General features: G+C 54.7%; 1 protein-coding gene across 1 annotated transcript in view; it reads left to right on the forward strand.

The window, feature by feature from the left end:
- drosha (drosha ribonuclease III) overlaps positions 1–16,609 on the forward strand; it is a 93,542-nt gene that overhangs the window by 35,274 nt on the left and 41,659 nt on the right. Inside the window, exons 18-22 of the mRNA XM_086150464.1 lie at positions 3,721–3,859; positions 3,929–3,989; positions 4,299–4,358; positions 8,233–8,332; positions 11,894–11,996. Coding sequence (XP_086006590.1) covers positions 3,721–3,859; positions 3,929–3,989; positions 4,299–4,358; positions 8,233–8,332; positions 11,894–11,996 — 463 coding nt within the window. The remainder of the gene's footprint in view (positions 1–3,720; positions 3,860–3,928; positions 3,990–4,298; positions 4,359–8,232; positions 8,333–11,893; positions 11,997–16,609) is intronic.

Consider the following 16,609-nt stretch of genomic DNA (forward strand, 5'->3'; position numbering starts at 1 on the left):
GTTCCATAGAGGGAATAACTAGCCAATGGGATTTAGATTTGGATTCAAGATTCTAGCATTTACTGTCACATGTCCAGCGTGGAAACGTATTTCCCTGCACATGATATTCATACGTTGCCGTCGGCAGCGCATCTGGTCGAGATCATGAACATCTCAGACACAGTTTGGGAATATCTCCCGCTTTTCGGGTCGGTTCTAAAGCCGCAGGGCGCCTGACATCGAGGTCCACCATCTCAGCGGGTTCTTTTACTCGGAGAAGCACGACCGCATTGCAAACGACGTCAAGTGAAGAAAGTGGCCCGTTAGCTAAGCTAAGCTGAGCCGCCATTGGACGAGAGGCGGGGTTTAACCGTCCGCTGGTCTGTCAATCACTGGTCCACGTTTAGTTGTGTTCAAAGATTCAGTGTCATTTGCATCCTTGGACATCTTCAGATAATGTACAGCGCAGGAACCCGCTGAGAACCCGGGCAGGATCCAGGAGAACGGGCCGGCACCGGGCGGGAGGTGTGATCCTTCTGGCCGAGAGGCCAAAGTATCACAAAGTGCTTCAGCGAGTCGCACATTTACGTCTTGAAGGCGTTGTCCACGTTCTCCTCGGGCGCAGAGGAACCAGCGACGGCGTGTCCTCGGAGCTTCGGTGCCCACGGCTGTCTGCAGGAAGTAACTCATCTAATCACTTCTAACACCTTCGCGCTTCCTCACCGCGCACGTCTTCTCTTGATCCCCCTTCGCTTCTGTCTGGTGGAGCAGCCGGAGAAGGTTCCGGCTGACGTCCGGCCCCCCGCTGCTCTTGAAGACGCCTTCCTGTTCCTCGCTTCCTTTCTGTTTAAAGCCAAGAAGGAGAAGAAAGAAGAAATAGAGACAAAGTGAATCCGGCTGATGAAGACATTGAGATGTGTCGGGCCCGACAAGAAACAAAGCCGCTGCGTTTCTCCAGCCGGACCGCCCTCAGGAGGAGCTGGAAGGAAAGGCAGACGAGAACCAGAGACCACGATAAGTCTGCGGGACATCCATTATGATTCCGATCACTATTGGTTTTCTGTTTAGGAACTGTGAGATCAACAAACCAGACGAGCGCCGTTCCGATTGAGTTCAAGCGCAGCCGGTTTACATCCGCCGCTCTCAGACGGAACACGTCGAAGAGATGTTCGACTGCAACCTGGTTCTGGGAGGTATCCTCCTCCAGGGGAACCTTCTGGTGGTGCATCCCACCGGCAGTGAGGGGCCGGGGTCGGCACCGCTGTGGAAGTACAACTTCTGCGCCGCACGGCAAAAAAAAAAAAACACCAGAGAAGAAGAAGAGGAAGAGGATTCGGGCAGGATGGAGGTGGAAGCCGCCACAGCGATCGTGGAACAACAACCGTGGCCTCTTAGATGGGTTTGAGGTGTTCTTATCTTCTCCCTGCACCTCTTGGTCCTGTGAAGAACACCGTCGGCCGTTAGCTAACTGCACCGAGTGCACCCAGAAACAGACCAGCTCGTGACAAAGGTCTCAGAGCCGCAGAAGGTTCCTCAAGTGAGAAAGAAGCTTCTTGAAACGATGCGGCGGCGGCGGCAGGGTGACATGTACGCTCTTCGCTGCGCGTCGAGGTGAACCGCTCAGCCCGGGTCTCGTGCGATCGTGCGATCACGCCGCCGAGGCGTCTGGTTTGGGCTGCGGTCTGCAGCAGATACAGGCTGGAAGATGTCTTTGCCGGATGCCATCGACTTTTTATCCACCGCAGCGCGGCGGGGGAGGGGGAGGGGGGGGGAGGGTTGTTGTTGTTGTTTTTTTATTTGTGTTCTTTTATCAAACTGCCAATACGGCGCTGAGAAATTGCTAGATTCCTGCTCGTGTCGTGTCAAATCACCGGCTTTCTGCGCGCTCCAATACTAGAAAGAAAAGCCGCTCCTCTTATCAGCGGGCGAGGAAGAGGAGAAGAAGCCGAATCCTTGTTGAATTTGTCATCTGGATGCTCCAGGTGACAAAGCGGCCTCTCCGGCGACGATGAATATTGAAAGTTCCGCGTTAACTCTCCACGTATATATGTGTCTCATTGGAGCCTGAAATTGATTTGATGTAAGCTGAAAGGAGCCGGCCCGCGGGAGACGAGCCCGCTCTTATTCATTTATTTCTTTACTTTTATTTATTTTCCCGGCAGTAGACGAACATCCTCCTGATGTAAGATTAATAAAGGCTTGCCGCTTCCCGCCCGGCTCCATCTCCATTTTCCCAGAGATCTTTGGCGGCGGCGGGGTTCCTCTTTGCCGTTCCGGCCCGTCCTCTCAAACAAACCCCAAGTCTTTGTTTGACCCGGAGTCTCCTTCTCCTCCTCTCGGAGCAACTTTTGAAACTTTCATAGGCAGGAGGAGCCGCCTCCTCCATCCCCTCCATCTTCAAACGCCGTCTGATCCGGCCCGCTCTTCTTTTATTGACCGCCGGCGCTTCAGTCGGCTGTAAATCCAAAGGACGGGCGGCGGGCGGACGTGGGCCTTTCTTCTGCGCCCGAGGCACGAGGCCCGGGTCTTCATCCTTCCCTCCCCAAACGTCCAGCTTCGTGTCAGGGAGGGAGGAAAACACCTGCGCCTGGAACTCTTCTACCTGTCCTCTGACCTTTGACCCCGCCGGTGGAGCCACAGCGCCGCCAGCTCAGAGCCGGGATCTGATTCTTGGGGTCTCCGAGTGCTCGTCCCTGGAGATCATGTCCAGACCCGACCTGCATGGGAAGGGTGCGGACATCTGGGCTGGGACTTCAGGAAACATCTGACTTGACGGGACTGGTGTCAGATTGTGGAGTGCGTCCATCATCTAGCTCTCCAAAGTGTCTGAAAGGGAAGGAGGTTCCCTCTGCCAGAGGAGGAGGAAGAAGATAGAAGGGATTTCAAAATGAGGTTTCACCGATGGAAATGGCATCGTGGTTGGTGACGGTCGGCACTGTCACCAAACACCCAAGAACCCTGAAAGCTCCAACGAGTTTGGGATCTTCACGTTCCCCTCGGGTTCCTCGCCCGCGGTGAGCGAACCCAAGACTCCATCCTCTCCACGCGGCCCTGTTGTTTGATGGGTGACCTCGAACATCATGAGGACTACCTCCACCTCCACCTCCACCTCCACCTGACCCTGCGCTGAGGAAGTACATCTCAGTGCAGAAGAAGAGCCCCGCTTGAATGAATGAATGAATGAATGAATGAATGAATGAATGAGCGTCTTTGCCGTGCTAATCCTGTGGGCCGTCCGCTTCCCCCGTCTGCTCGGTTTGCAGAAGAGGTGAGAAGATCTGGACAGAAATCGAGCAAGATCAATTATCTGAGAAGGATTTGGTTTTTAACCCATCATTCCTTCCGACTCTGACAGAAGTTCTCCTTCTGCCAGAAGATGGAGGTAACGCGCCTGAAATCTTCTCCTGATGCAGGCCCTCCGTAGAACCTCTCACCCCTTCATGTGCAGCCAGCTGCGCTCTGCCGTTTTCATCAAGAGAAACTTTACGTTTTATGTTTCTTCCCGATCAGCGGGGTGAGGCTGGAGCTGGACGCTCCCAGCCGGGCGCCGCTCAGAAGCTGCAGGTCCGGGCCAGAGGGAGCGCCGAACGTGGACGATTCTTCGCTATTATTCCTCAACCGGCACCGTGTTCCTCGTTATCTAGAAGAAGTTACTTCCTCCGGATGTACTTTTCCCTGGCGGGCGTCTGTTCTTCACCCGGTGATGCCAGAGTTGAAAGATCTGTGCCGTTGTCCCCCCAGCTGGCCATGACCCACCCGAGCCACCACCTCAACTTCGGGATGAACCCCGACCACGCCCGCAACTCGCTCTCCAACTGCGGCATCCGCCAGCCCAAGTACGGAGACCGGAAGGTCCACCACATGTACATGAGGAAGAAGGGTGGGTCGCCGTCGGCGCCTCGACGTTACTCTTTTCACCGCGGATCCTGAACTCCTCTCCATTTCACAGGAATCAACACATTGATTAACATCATGTCCCGCCTGGGCCAGGACGACCCGTCGCCCTCCAGGTAGGCCGCCCGCTGCCGCTGCTGCTGCCGCCGCCGCCACCGCCGCCGCCGCCGCCTATCTCTTCCCGCCATCGCCGGCCGCAGGGGCGACTGGTGATTAATCCGCCCCGCAGGCCGGCTGGCAGGGATATTAGCTGTGACGGCCAGAGGACGGGGTATCCCCGCGGGAACCTTACGCAGCTAACTCTAAGGGCAACCGGTCGCTTATTATTGGATGGGAGTTGCGGTGAATGGCGATGGGATGAGATTTTGTGTGTGTGTGTTTGTGCGCACGCTTCCCTGAAGTGTGTATCCTCCTTCTCCATGCAGGATCAATCACAACGAACGGCTGGAGTTCCTGGGTGACGCGGTGGTGGAGTTCCTCACCAGGTAGGCGCGCCGGCCGGCTCCTCCTCCGAGACGGACGCCGTCGCTAATGGAAACAGACCCGTCAAACCATCACCCCGTCCCCTTTCCACATCTGTACATCGCCGACATGCTCCTCCTCATTTTTTTCTTCTCATTTGCGATACTGATTTTCCAATAATTGGGACCCCCCCCCCCCCTCCCCCGCCGTCTCCCTCTACCTGCCCCAAACTCTTCATGACAACTCGCAATTAGCCGTCCAGAACGCTGACTGTGGTATTGACGGGCGTTTGAGTGCACACAATGCTCTGGCAATTATGTTAGCACAGCGCTAATTACATGTAGCTATTATTAATCTCACTCACTGCCGACCCTGGTAGACACCATCCCCACCCTCAGCCCGCCCCCACCAGGCTCCTCTCTGCTGCACCTTCAGCGGGGGAATAGAGTACTTGAAATCTGTACTCGGGAAATCAAATAATAAAATAGACAAATGAAGCTTATAATTTGCGAAACCCTCACTCTGGCAAACACAAATTACACTGTGTTATTGTAACGCGTGGGAACAGCTGCGTCTTTGAAAAGCCCAAAGCAGACGGGCGCCGATCGTTCCCGCTGTTTAACAGATTTAAAGCGCAATGCATCGTCGTGTCTGTTGCATTGTTGGAATAAAAAAAAAGGGACGCGGCGGGCGGCGGGTAACGGAGACGAGTTCCCGCCTTCGGACCGGGGAGGGGGTCTTCTAATTTCCGGACTTTTATCGATGGCGTTCTGAAATGGTTTGCTCTCCCTTGAGTGAGCCTCTCCTGGGAAGCTGAGGACGTCCAGGCGACTCACCCTCTCAGTTTGATTACAGACGTACGACCGTTCGCTCGTTCATTCGCGGCTCAAATGGAGCCATTGAAACCTTGGCTCATTCATTAATGCGTCATATAGAGACATACAATGTTCGCCCTCCTGCTTGCGAGGCTGTGGGAGCACCTGGGAGGAACCCTGCGCAGATGTGTGGTCGACATGGACCCGCAGACCTTCTTGCTGAGGGTCAACTCACCCCTGCGAAAGAACGAACCCGCGGCTTTTCTCCAGTGCGCCGGTTTGAACGCGACACTGCATCCTAGCGACCGCGACCGAGGACATACGGGGAAGGACTGAGGTATCCATGTACAAACACTGTTAAAAAATAATAGGTTTTTATCCGGGACCCATTTTCCCGGGCGCGAAACCCCCCGCCCGAACCTAATTGGTGGCCCCCGGAGCGAACACTTCCACTAGGCTGAGCAGCGGGCGGCGGGATTAAGGCCTAATAGGAGCCGACACCGGGATGCGCGGGACGGCGCTGCAGCTCCTCCCGCCGCCGCGGTCGGCGCCCACGGAGGAGGAGGAGGAGGAGGAGGAGGAGGAGGTCCGCCCGTTCCCCCGGATCTCCCCGGGCATGTTTTGCCACTTTCCCCCCCTCTCTCCGTCTTCCCCTCCCCTCCCCTGCCTTCCTTCTTTGATTGTTAGCATCTGACGAGACATGCTTGGCCTGCACTCTGGCCCTCTGAATTATTTATCAGCCTCTTGTCCAGTTAAATGGGTACAGCAGATCCAGCCAACTGCCCGGCGCACCCCCGGCGCTCGCCGCCCTCCGAGGCTATCTGTGCCTCCGCCGGCCGGCCGGAGGAATATTTTGTACATTTGAATAGCTCCGACCGGGAGCGGGGGGCCGGAGCCGAGCGGGGGCGGACGGGGCGGACGGGGGGGCAGCGCCGGAGTTTGAAAAAGGGTCACCAGATGATGGAGAAAAAAATAGAAATCCATTTGCAATGCTTGTTATCCTTCCCCGGAAAAAGCAAATATTTTTTTTTTTTTTTTACTTTTTTTCCCGAAGTAGTTAGCAAAAGGTCAGGTAAGTTTTTAAATTCCACCGCTGTAATTGGCGATCAGCCGTCACGCCATTCATCCCCCGGATTACGTGGCTTTGGGGGAGATGGGTTCTCTTTTTTTGGCAAAGTTACACAGGAAGTAAACTTCTGAGGTTCTTAAAGATATATATATATATATGTGTGTGTGTGTGTGTGTGTGTGTGTGTGTGTGTGTGTGTGTGTACATTTTTAAATTGCTGAGGCTATTATTATTTCCATTAATTTTTTCGCTGCCTTTGTCCATTTTGTGCCAAGCAAACACCTGACCGGTAAACAGGGTAAGCTTAAAAAATGGCGCTCAGCGATCTACAAGAAGCATCTGGAAATGGGCGTGGCTTAGGAGTTCCTCCAATCACCAGGAGGTCTGAGAGAACGTTGAAGAACCCCGCCAAGCGGGTTGTAGGAGGTGAGGTCCACGGTCCCTGGCTCGTCCGGCTTCCAAATGCACCAGGAAACATCAGTTTATTTCCTCCGGTGTTGAAGGGGCAGTAGTTTGGGCTCCAGGCCTCTGGCCCTCACTGTGGGAGGTTCTCTTGGGTTTCGGGGCCCCTCCAGATCACTGTTGCTGCTGAGCTCATGCGTCTAGAAACTTCTTTTCTGAAACTAGCAATGAAAGGCACGCCAGATGTTCCTGGTTATTTTCTGGCCGTCGTTGGTCGCGTACGGCCGGATTGCAAAACAGTTCCTTGCGTGGAGGGGACCTTCTCCAGGAGTGTGACTGCAGCAGGGCTGGAAGCCACAGCTCTCTGAGGAGGCATCTGAGAAGCCCCTTTGTCATTGCTGGGCTATACAGCTGCCGTCGGACGTTGGGGTCGAAGGGTCGACGGTTTAGATGGAGGAGGAGCCGGACGCCAAGGCGGTCGTCCCCCCTCCCGAGGTTGTCCTGTTTCCGGTCCGTGGAGGTCTCCAAGCTCTCGGACCTACTCCAAAACAGGAAGTCTTCTATTGGCCCATTCCATCCAGATTTTGTTTCCCAGCTAGACGGTAACCGACACTTTCAGCAGGAAAGAAAAACTCGCCTCTGTTCTAATTATTTTTCATGACGCTAAGTGTTTTTTATTAATTCTGAGTGCTTTGTTTTCACACGAAGATCCCAACACCTCCTTGCAAATAGACCTCTGGTGCATTTGCAAAAAAACGGGACGCCACCTGCTTTCCTCTCCCTCGCATTGATTAGAAACGACTGAATTAAATGGGCTGTTTTAATTCAAATGAAATCAAATGACACAGTGTTGGTCGGGGAGACGCCGGACCCTAATGAAAATGGGACTCACTCGCCCGGAACCCAGCTGTGGAGCCGCCCGGGCGTCCGGGCCCGGGCTCTTGGGCTCGGAAAGGCTGGAACTGTCTGGAAAATGAATTAGGCCGCCTGGAAGAGACGCACTTTCAAGTGTGAGGAGGCGCTGTAACAAATCGGTGTCCGACGGTTCCGCCCAACGATTCATTTTTCTTTATTGTTGTTTCATTGTCGGTGTCCAAAGAATTTCACGAAGGCTCTGCGACGGCGCTCCCGTAGGCCCGCCGCTCGTCACTGCTCAGTCAGCCATTAACAGCCATTCATCATTTCATTATTTACTTTCTGGTGCTTGGAAACATGTTCATCTGACAATTTTCACTCATGGGTAAATGACAAACTCTTTTATTTGTGGCTAATTTATGTGGCGGCGCGGCGGTTCGCGCTGCCGCCTCAACGCAAGGGGGTCCCCGGTTGGATTCCCACAGGGGGGCCTTTCTGTGTGCAGCATTCATGTTCTCTCACGCGTCTGCGTGGGGTTCCTCGAGGTTCTCCGGGCTCCTCAGGGTTCTCTGGGTTCCTCGGGGTTCTCCGGGTTCCTCCCGCGGTCCAAACACGCGCAGGAGCTTCACCGCACGCGCCGCATCGGCCAGACGTTTGAATGTTCGTACGATTCCGCGACGTGCCAACGAAGGAGTCGTCGGCTATTGTCGTCTACCGGGTTCTGCTTCTAACCCATACGTCTCTGCTGTGTCCACAGCGTCCACCTGTACTACCTGTTCCCCAGCCTGGAGGAGGGGGGGCTGGCCACCTACAGGACGGCCATCGTGCAGAACCAGCACCTGGCCATGCTAGCCAAGGTAAAACCTCCTCGCCAGTTCCGGGCGGCGAAAGGTCTGGGAGCGGACAGGACGCGCAGGAGGCAGTGTTATTTCTGTCTCTGGACGTTCTGATTTAGCTCCTTTCTAAGGGGGCGCTGGGGAAAAGAGTAATTCTGTCAGGCTGCCATCGCTACCCTTTTTTTTGCCCCCTCAGGTTTGTAATTGGAGTTAAAAGGTTGTTGTTTTGGAGGGCTAGACTTGTGCGGCGGGGGTCCCCGCGGGCCCCCGTAGTTCTTCCTGAAAGGCTCTCCAGTTCCTGTTATCGCCTCCCCCCACCCTCCACCCCATTCACCGCTACTTCCTCTCTGGCGGGCAGCGCTGCAGAGCCGGCGCGGCGCTCGCTGGCACGTTTGTTAAAAAAAAAAAAAAAAAAAGGAGAACACAACAATAATGGTTCGGCGATGTGGAGAAAGCAATTAAAAACTTCAATCTTTCATGTCGCTCCCCGCTGAATACAAAGATGCAGCTGCCTGAGTCTGCATTAGTGCAGCGCTGCAGTTTGGGCTTGTTTCAATTTGCCGCTCGCGCTAAAGTGAGTGTGATACACCGTTCACCACTGCCAAGTTGTTTACCAGCGTCTTCTGAAGCCCGTCTGCTCAAGAACACTGGCAATTATCTCTCAAACGGTATCTTCGGCGAGTGGCGGCACAATGCTTCACTTTACACGGGGGAGGGGGTTTGAAAGTCATCGCGCGTTGCCTGGAGTTGGAGTGTTTAGGAATTGCGACTCGGTTTGTGTGTGGAGCGCAGAGGGTGGGATACCACCAACGGCTATCAGCCATAATTAAATAGCACCCTCACTGTTCGTCGCCGGGTGCCCGTCTGTAGTCGACTGCCAGTAAAGTCGTGTTGGGCTACTTTTGACTCGGTTCAGAGAAATATCTGCGGAAAGTTTGACTGGCCGGTGTTCGCGGCTAACTTGGGGCGCTTTGCGGCGTCACTGTGAACTCAACGGGAGGCACTCCGGGCCTCGCGGAAGAACTCTTCGATTCCAGCTTTAGGAACTTTCAGCATTCACCAATAGCTGCCTTTGAACAGAACTCTTCTGAGAAGCGTCCGGCTCCAGACTGGTTCCAGGAAGTCGCCTCCTCCAGGGGAACCTTCTAGCTTTGCGAAAGAGGCCAGGGTTTGGGCCGCTGTGGGGACACAAGCGTCTGGGTGTGCACCTTAAGTTCCCGTGATGGCTGAAGTGTTTGTATCTTCTCCCTGCACTGCTTCATGTGAAGAACCCTGTTAGCTGTTAGCTAGCTCCGCACTTATTCTGGTCCAAAATGTAGCTGTTCCTCTGCGAGCCCTGGAAACCTCTCTGCGGCGTAGCAGGACAGAAAAGCTTGGACTTCTTCTTCGGACTGTTTCTCCCCGATTGTCCGTTTTGTCCCCAGAGAACATCTGACCAGTGACCATCGTAGATTTTAAAAAGTCATCAGTATCCGGTGATGGGCGTGGCTTATGAGTTCCACCAATCACCCAAGTTGGAGCTAAACCGGTTCTTGGAGATGAAGTTCATGGTCCCTGGTTCCTCCAGGATGCACCAGGAAACGTGCTCATTCCAGGGAAGGTTCTCTTACCTGCAGAAAGTTCCTCCGTCGAGAAAGGGGTTTTTAACGTGGCCGGAGAGCGGCAGGATTTCCCAGCCGCCCAGGAGCACCTCGCACCGTGGTGTCGGTCCTCTGTCCGATGGCCCGGGAAGACCTGGGCAGACCAGGGAAGACCAGCTCGCCCGGTCCGTCTCCTCCGCTCGTTCCAGGTTCCAGATGCTGATGTGGGGTTCAGGTGCAGAGGCCTCAGAGTCTGGCGCGCACGCATGACCTGGAATTCCATCCAAAGCCGCGGCCAAAGATGAGGGTTTTTTTTTTTTCTAGTCCATCATTTAAAGTAAATAAAGCGTTCGGGTCATTTGCGGCGGTGGCCATCTTGAATTCCTGTCCGGCTTCGCCCGCCGGAGATGAGCGCTCCTAATTGGCCCGGAGCTCACCAAACCAATTTGAAATTGAAATAATTGGGGATGGAGGCCAGGCGGATCCGCAGAAGGAAATCAGATTTGGAGCCGGGCAGATTGCTCCGGTTGCCAGGCTACCGTTTTCCACGAGCAGAGCCCTCAAACTTAACGCCGCGTTCAAGGTCTAAACTCTAGCACGTCTATTTTTGAGTTTTGCACGGAGGAGGATTTTCACGGGTTTTACACTCTGATTTTCAGAATGATAATGTTCTCGGTGTTCCCTCCAGATAAGCTCCGCGGGGAACATCAAGAACATAGAACATGATTGCAGAACGGATCATGACCGCTGAGCAGACATGTTGGATATTAAATGTATAGATACACCTGCTGAATCACATGTTCAGATTTCAAATCATGTCTCATAGAATTTGTAGGGAAATAGTTGTTCACGCTGAGTGAGCAGAAGATACTGTGTAGATCACGAATGAGTGAATGAATGAATGCTAGAAACTCTACCTGACGTCGGTTTTCAACGTGTCATATTTTCCCGGGACGGGTCGATGTCTGTTCACCGCGTGAACCGATGAATCTGCGGAGCTCCGTCTAGACGCCCGGAGTCTCCGATGAATGAACGAATGAAAAGAAAGCTGGATAATCAGGCAGCATCTGGGATGACACGGAGCACCATAACTCTGTGATCGGTAAGATCGTGCACGCTCCTGTAGAACCCACCAGTGACGGAGTGAACGGTGTTCCAGGGGATGAAGGTCACTGCCTGAAAATCATCCCGGGCTCAGTTTTTAATTTATTTGACTCCTGGCAGTGCAAAGTGTTTGCACATTTGAGAACGGGCTCTGGCCGTGTTGGCTCGCCGTCTCCGGACGACAGCTGGACCGGGCAGGACACATCTGGCCCAGCGGCGAGGAGACGCCTCCTCCAGCAACATCACTTCTCTTATTACTATTTGCATTGTTCTTCTTGTCAGTCCCATTATTGTTGTTGCTCTGTGGGTGGCGGGGCATTGCTCGTACAGTGCTCGGAGCCAGAAGGTCCCTGGTTGGATTCCCACAGGGGTCTCCATGTTCTCCACATGTCTGCATGGGGTTCCTCGGATTCCACCTTAAGTCCACATACTTGCAGCAGGTTCACCTGAGAACATAGTTGTCAAGAGGATGAACAGTTGTATGAATGACGTGTGGATACTTGTGTGTGTGTGTGTGTGTGTGTGATACATGAATGAAAGGGTGAATGGTTGTTGGTCTTTATATGACGGGTGAATGTGTTCATCTACACGACGTGGACGAATGAGTGAGCGGTTACGTGTTGTGATGAACGAGTGAGTGAAAGGTTTCCTGTCTCTATGATGTTTACATGTTCATGTAAAGTTTGTGGTGCGTCTGTAGGTGCCAGAACATTTATAAGTCTGCTTATGACAGGATGTTGTCTGTCCAGGTTGAACTCGCCTCTCCTCCAATCACAGAGGGGATGGGCTGCTGCAGAGACTGAATGAATGAATGAATGAATGAGTGAGTGTGTGTGTGAGTGTGTGACTACTGTAGCTGTGTGTCAGAGTGTGACCTCGACCCGTCCTGTGTTTGCAGAAGCTGGAGTTGGACCGCTTCATGCTGTACGCTCACGGGCCCGACCTGTGCCGGGAGTCGGACCTGCGACACGCCATGGCCAACTGCTTCGAGGCGCTCATCGGTAAGCCTGCGTCCGCACACACACACACACACACACACACAGCACGTCTGCTCTGGTTCGTCTGGGTTAACTGCGGTCAGAGACAACAAGATGCCGCATGGCGACCGGCCAGACGCCGGTAATCGAGCGCTCGAGTATTTTGTGCTCCTTCACCTCTGAGCCTGCAGGAGAAGGTGCAGTAGAACTTGTTCAGGAGGTTCCTCTGATTGTCGGGATTACTTGTTATTGCTGCCGTGCATGAACGTGACACCGTGCATCATCTCCTGGCAGATCCTCAGGACAGGCGGCTTTAAATGATCTTCAAGAGATGCTGTGACCTCTGGCTCCAGAGCGCTGCTGTCCTCCACTGGGGTCTCCATGCTCCACCACCCCCATGGAATTTGTGTCATGATTAGAGAAAGTCACACACACACACACACACACACACTAAACACACACTTAGAGACGATAATAAACCTCTCAGCCCCCCCCCCCCCCCCCCCCCCCCCCCCCCCCCCCCCCCGGAGATTTGCGGCATCTGCAGCTTTCCTTATCTTATCTTCGTTTCCATGGAAGTCCTTCACCATCTACCCCGCTCCCCCATGGGAGGTTCACAAAGTGGGTGGCTTTAACACACACACACTCACACACACACTCACACACACACACACTGTGCACCACAACCAGCATGTGTGAAGACCGGTTGGAAAAAGTTGCTGACTGTCCCCCCTCCCCCCCGCGGGCCCCGGGGCCTGCACTTGTTCCAGGTTCATTATCGGCAGAGACGGACGTTCTAATCTATTGTGTCGCGTGGCTGCCGCCGCCTCTCCTCCTCCTCCTCCATCCTTCTCTCCATCCTTCTCTCCATCCTTCTCTCCATCCCTCTCTCCACCCCTCTCTCCACCCCGCCCCATCCAAGGTGCTGGTGGTGATGAATAAACCCGGCTGTGGTTCTAAATGAACCCCGAGGAGGAAAAGAAAGGAAGTGCTGTCAAAGCGCCCCCCGACAGAAACACGCCGGCGTTCTCCGACATCCAAAGCCTCCTCAGAACGCCGCCTGACGCCGCGGCTCCACTTCCTCTGACACTTTTGTCATCTTCACTTCACTCCCTCCAACTTACTCTTCATGTCCCTTCACGTTCTTCCATCTGGCTGTTTCTTCCTCCCCCTCGCGTGTGATCTCCACTCGGGGTGTTATTAGGTGAAAGATGCACGGCGGAGACGATGAGTCATCTTGTCACTCTGTCTCTCACACACACACACACACACACACGAGCTCTGAAGTTGGCGTGTTCTCATGTCGATACAAACGAGGGCTGGCCGCCGTCATGCATGGAGCTCCTCCCCCCGTCTGACAGCGGCGCCTCCTCTGAGCGTCTGGAAGCCCCGCCCCCTCGGGCAGATGGCTGCCACGCTCGCCGTGCACGTTCCCTGACCTTTGTTTGCGGCGGCGGCGGCCGTCGAACGGCAGATAATCTCAGGCGTCGCGCGAGCAAACTTTTCTCTCTCCTCAGAGGCGGGAGAATGTGTCTTTCTGCTAAGCCCTGGGCCAGAACCTTCTCCGGTTCCAGACGGTGGGAGGGGGACCAGAGAGGGAAGAGAGGGAGAGAAAAGAGAGAGAAAAGAGAGAGAAAAGAGAGAGAGAGAGGCAAAGGCATCTGCAATGCAAATGGCTGCCCTGCAACCCTGAATAATTCAAAGTGTTGAATGGAAATCTTGCTTTTCTGATCCCCTGTCATTAACTTCTGCCGGAGTAGGCCGTTCTCATTTGGGCTCTTTTGGCCTGCGAACCTCCGATGCCGCCCCCCCGCCCGGCCCCCTCCTTCTGTACTCCTGCTCCTGCCCACTTCTTCATCTTTAGAAAACCACTTTTCTCCTCGCTCCTGCTTATTCATAGAAACCCATCGCGCCTGTTGCCCTCCCCGTCTCGCTCTCAGGTCCTCAGCGCCGATAAGCCGCGGCGCTCGCTTCCCGCTGCAAGACGGGAAAAAGAAAAAAAAAAAATGAGAGAATTGGGAGAAGAAGAAAAGAGGCCCCTCTCTGTTTTTTATGGCCCTAATTTCCTTGTACAGTTGATCTGTGGATTATACGCTGCCAGCAGCCGTGGGGGATACAGATGGTGAACCTTTGTGAGGGCTCTCTCTAAGCTCTTCCTATTAAAAGAACGGAGAGAAAGGATTATCTCTCACTTGCTGAATATCAGATTCACACACAATGCAGCCGGCGGAGTCACCGAGCGCGAGCTGCTCCCTTTGTTAATTGCGGCGATGCTGGCGTCGGTGACGCTCCGAACCCCTCTTCTTCTTCTTCCTCTTCTTCTTCTTCTTCTTCTTCTTCTTCTGTTTTGTCTCCGCCGCCCACCATGTCTTTTTTTTTGAAAAGTAAGATGTTTGATGTTCCTCAAGCCCCTCTTCGTCACCGCGTCGGCGAAGAAAAAAAAAAAAAAAAAAAAATCTATTTTGGGTTCATTTATTTGTCTTATTTATTTGATTTTATTTTGTCCTCGCCGCGTCCGTCTGCTCCGGCAGCCCCCGCCGAGCCGAGAGGGGAGCGGCTTAATATATTATTTGATGGATTAGAGCCTGAGCGTTTTTGAATAATTCATCCGGGGTTATTAATGTGACTGTCAGCCGCCGGTGTTTCGTTCGCCCCTGACTCGGGCTTTTATTGGTCACGCCGAGCCCACGGACATCCAGATCTTCTCCCCAAACATAACGCTGCGCGGTCGGCGCGGCCGTCCGAATTACACTTCTGACGGATGTGGAGATTCATTAGCGGGCCGGGCCTGTCTGCCCGGGACTGATATTCTCCGCGCCGAAGCTTCCGGAGCGTCGGCGCGGCGTGCGTTCTCGCTGACCTGTCTCCAATTTGCATCGTGAAATCTCAAAACGATTTCCACGGCGGAGCTCGCCGAGAACCGGCGGCGGGCGCCTTGGAGCGGAGCTCCATCGCGGGTCGTTTCTTTTCCTCGTCTCCGTCCTGCCGTGCTCGTCCGCTCAGAGGCAGAGAAACGGTGAGCGGTGGTTGGGGAAATGACGTCAGGTGGCGCTGGGAGCGGCTCCAGGGAGGAGTCGGGTCGTCCTCAGGACGGAGACGCACCTGCCGTGGCTAGTTTGATGCAAGACGGTCGAAATATTCTCCCTAAAAGCCCGGTCGAGGTTTTGTGGCCCCGCGCGGAGCTGGAAACCTTGGGGGACCCGTCGGCGGCCGGGTTCTTCTGCAGAGCTCCTGCGGAACGCCCACTCCACAAGTATTTCTTCTGCAAATATCAAAGCTATTATTGTCCGGAGTCGGCTGTTGGCGTGTCGCTGGATGCCGCAGTGGGTCATTAGAGCTGCCGAGCCTCCGCCTCCATCGCCCGAAGGGAAAAACCCCGATGACGCTTCGGTCCAGCAGGGGGCGCCGCTGCCAGTCGTTCAGCGGCGGGGGCTGAACGGGACCTGGGGAATCCATGGGGACCCCCGGAAACCCCTGCAGATCAGGCAGGGTGTTGAGAGGCGACTGCCGGGGCAGATCTTTGCGGTATTTGGCCATTTTCTGTTATTACTGAACGTAAGTTAAGGGTTTCTGAAAGAAAATACACATTTGAGTGCCATTCTATTGGAGTGAGAGTTAGTGTGTGTGTGTGTGTGTGTGTGTGTGTGTGTGTGTGCGCGAGCCTCCTTCACGACTTTAATCCAGGTGGGCTGATCCCTCCTGTGGCCCCCCGTCGGAGAGGGAGGAGGCACAACAATTGAGCGGCTGATTGCCGAGCGTCCCTGAGACTGTGGATTGATTGGGCGCGGGGATGATATTCCTGGGCGTATAATTGCCGGCTGAGCGCGGCGGAGCTCCTCGGCGGGGCTGCACAGCCCCGGGCCCACCGGCAGCACGGACCGACGGGCGGACGGACGAGCGTCAGAGCGTCAGAGCGTCAGACGCCGTCTCTGTTAAATGATCGCGAGGAGTTGCAGGATTGATCAGATGGCTCCGGGGCGGCGGCCGCCTCGTCAGTAGCACTGGAGTTAAAATTGACTGCCTATCTGGGCTCTTCATCCACGGGCCCTTTGATTGACACCAAAGGTGTTGCTTTGAGATTTTAATACTTTTTATAAATCCACCCCGAGGCTCTTATGTTGTCTACCTCCTTGGTTTCTCCTCCGCTCGTCTCCGTGGGAGAAGTTTTGAAAATCTAATCAGAGGCAAAAACCTTCCCGGGCTTCAATTACTCGGCGGCCTCCATTTGAAGAAACTTCTCGAATGTGCTCCGTCAGCAGCGGAGAGCGGGGGAGCCGCTTGGCGCCGCCGCCCGCTCACCGCTCGGCTTTCCTCGCTCTCGCCGATGCATTATGAATGACGGGCGAAAGACGTTGGGTATTCGGACTTTCGGGGGAGCTCTTGTCCGCCGGCGGCCGGCCCCCGGAGGAAACATCTGGCGCGCCGGGCCCGGGTTCGCTTCGCCGTCCGACCACATGGTCTTAATGGGAAACATCCTGCGAGCGGGCGCCGCCTCTGCGGGGCCCCGTGCGGTCGGACCTCCTCCCGTCACGCCGCGATGGAAAGGAGCTCGCTTTCTTTTGGAGAAACATCTGCGAGGGTTTAGTGGCGGGCGGCGGCGCGGAGGACGAGGACCGGCTCGGCCCCGGAGCTCGTTA

The sequence above is a fragment of the Fistularia commersonii genome, chromosome 8, assembly GCF_037954325.1.
Source record: "Fistularia commersonii isolate RoL2024-O1a breed Wild chromosome 8, RoL_Fcom_v1.0, whole genome shotgun sequence".
Lineage (NCBI taxonomy): Eukaryota > Metazoa > Chordata > Actinopteri > Syngnathiformes > Fistulariidae > Fistularia > Fistularia commersonii.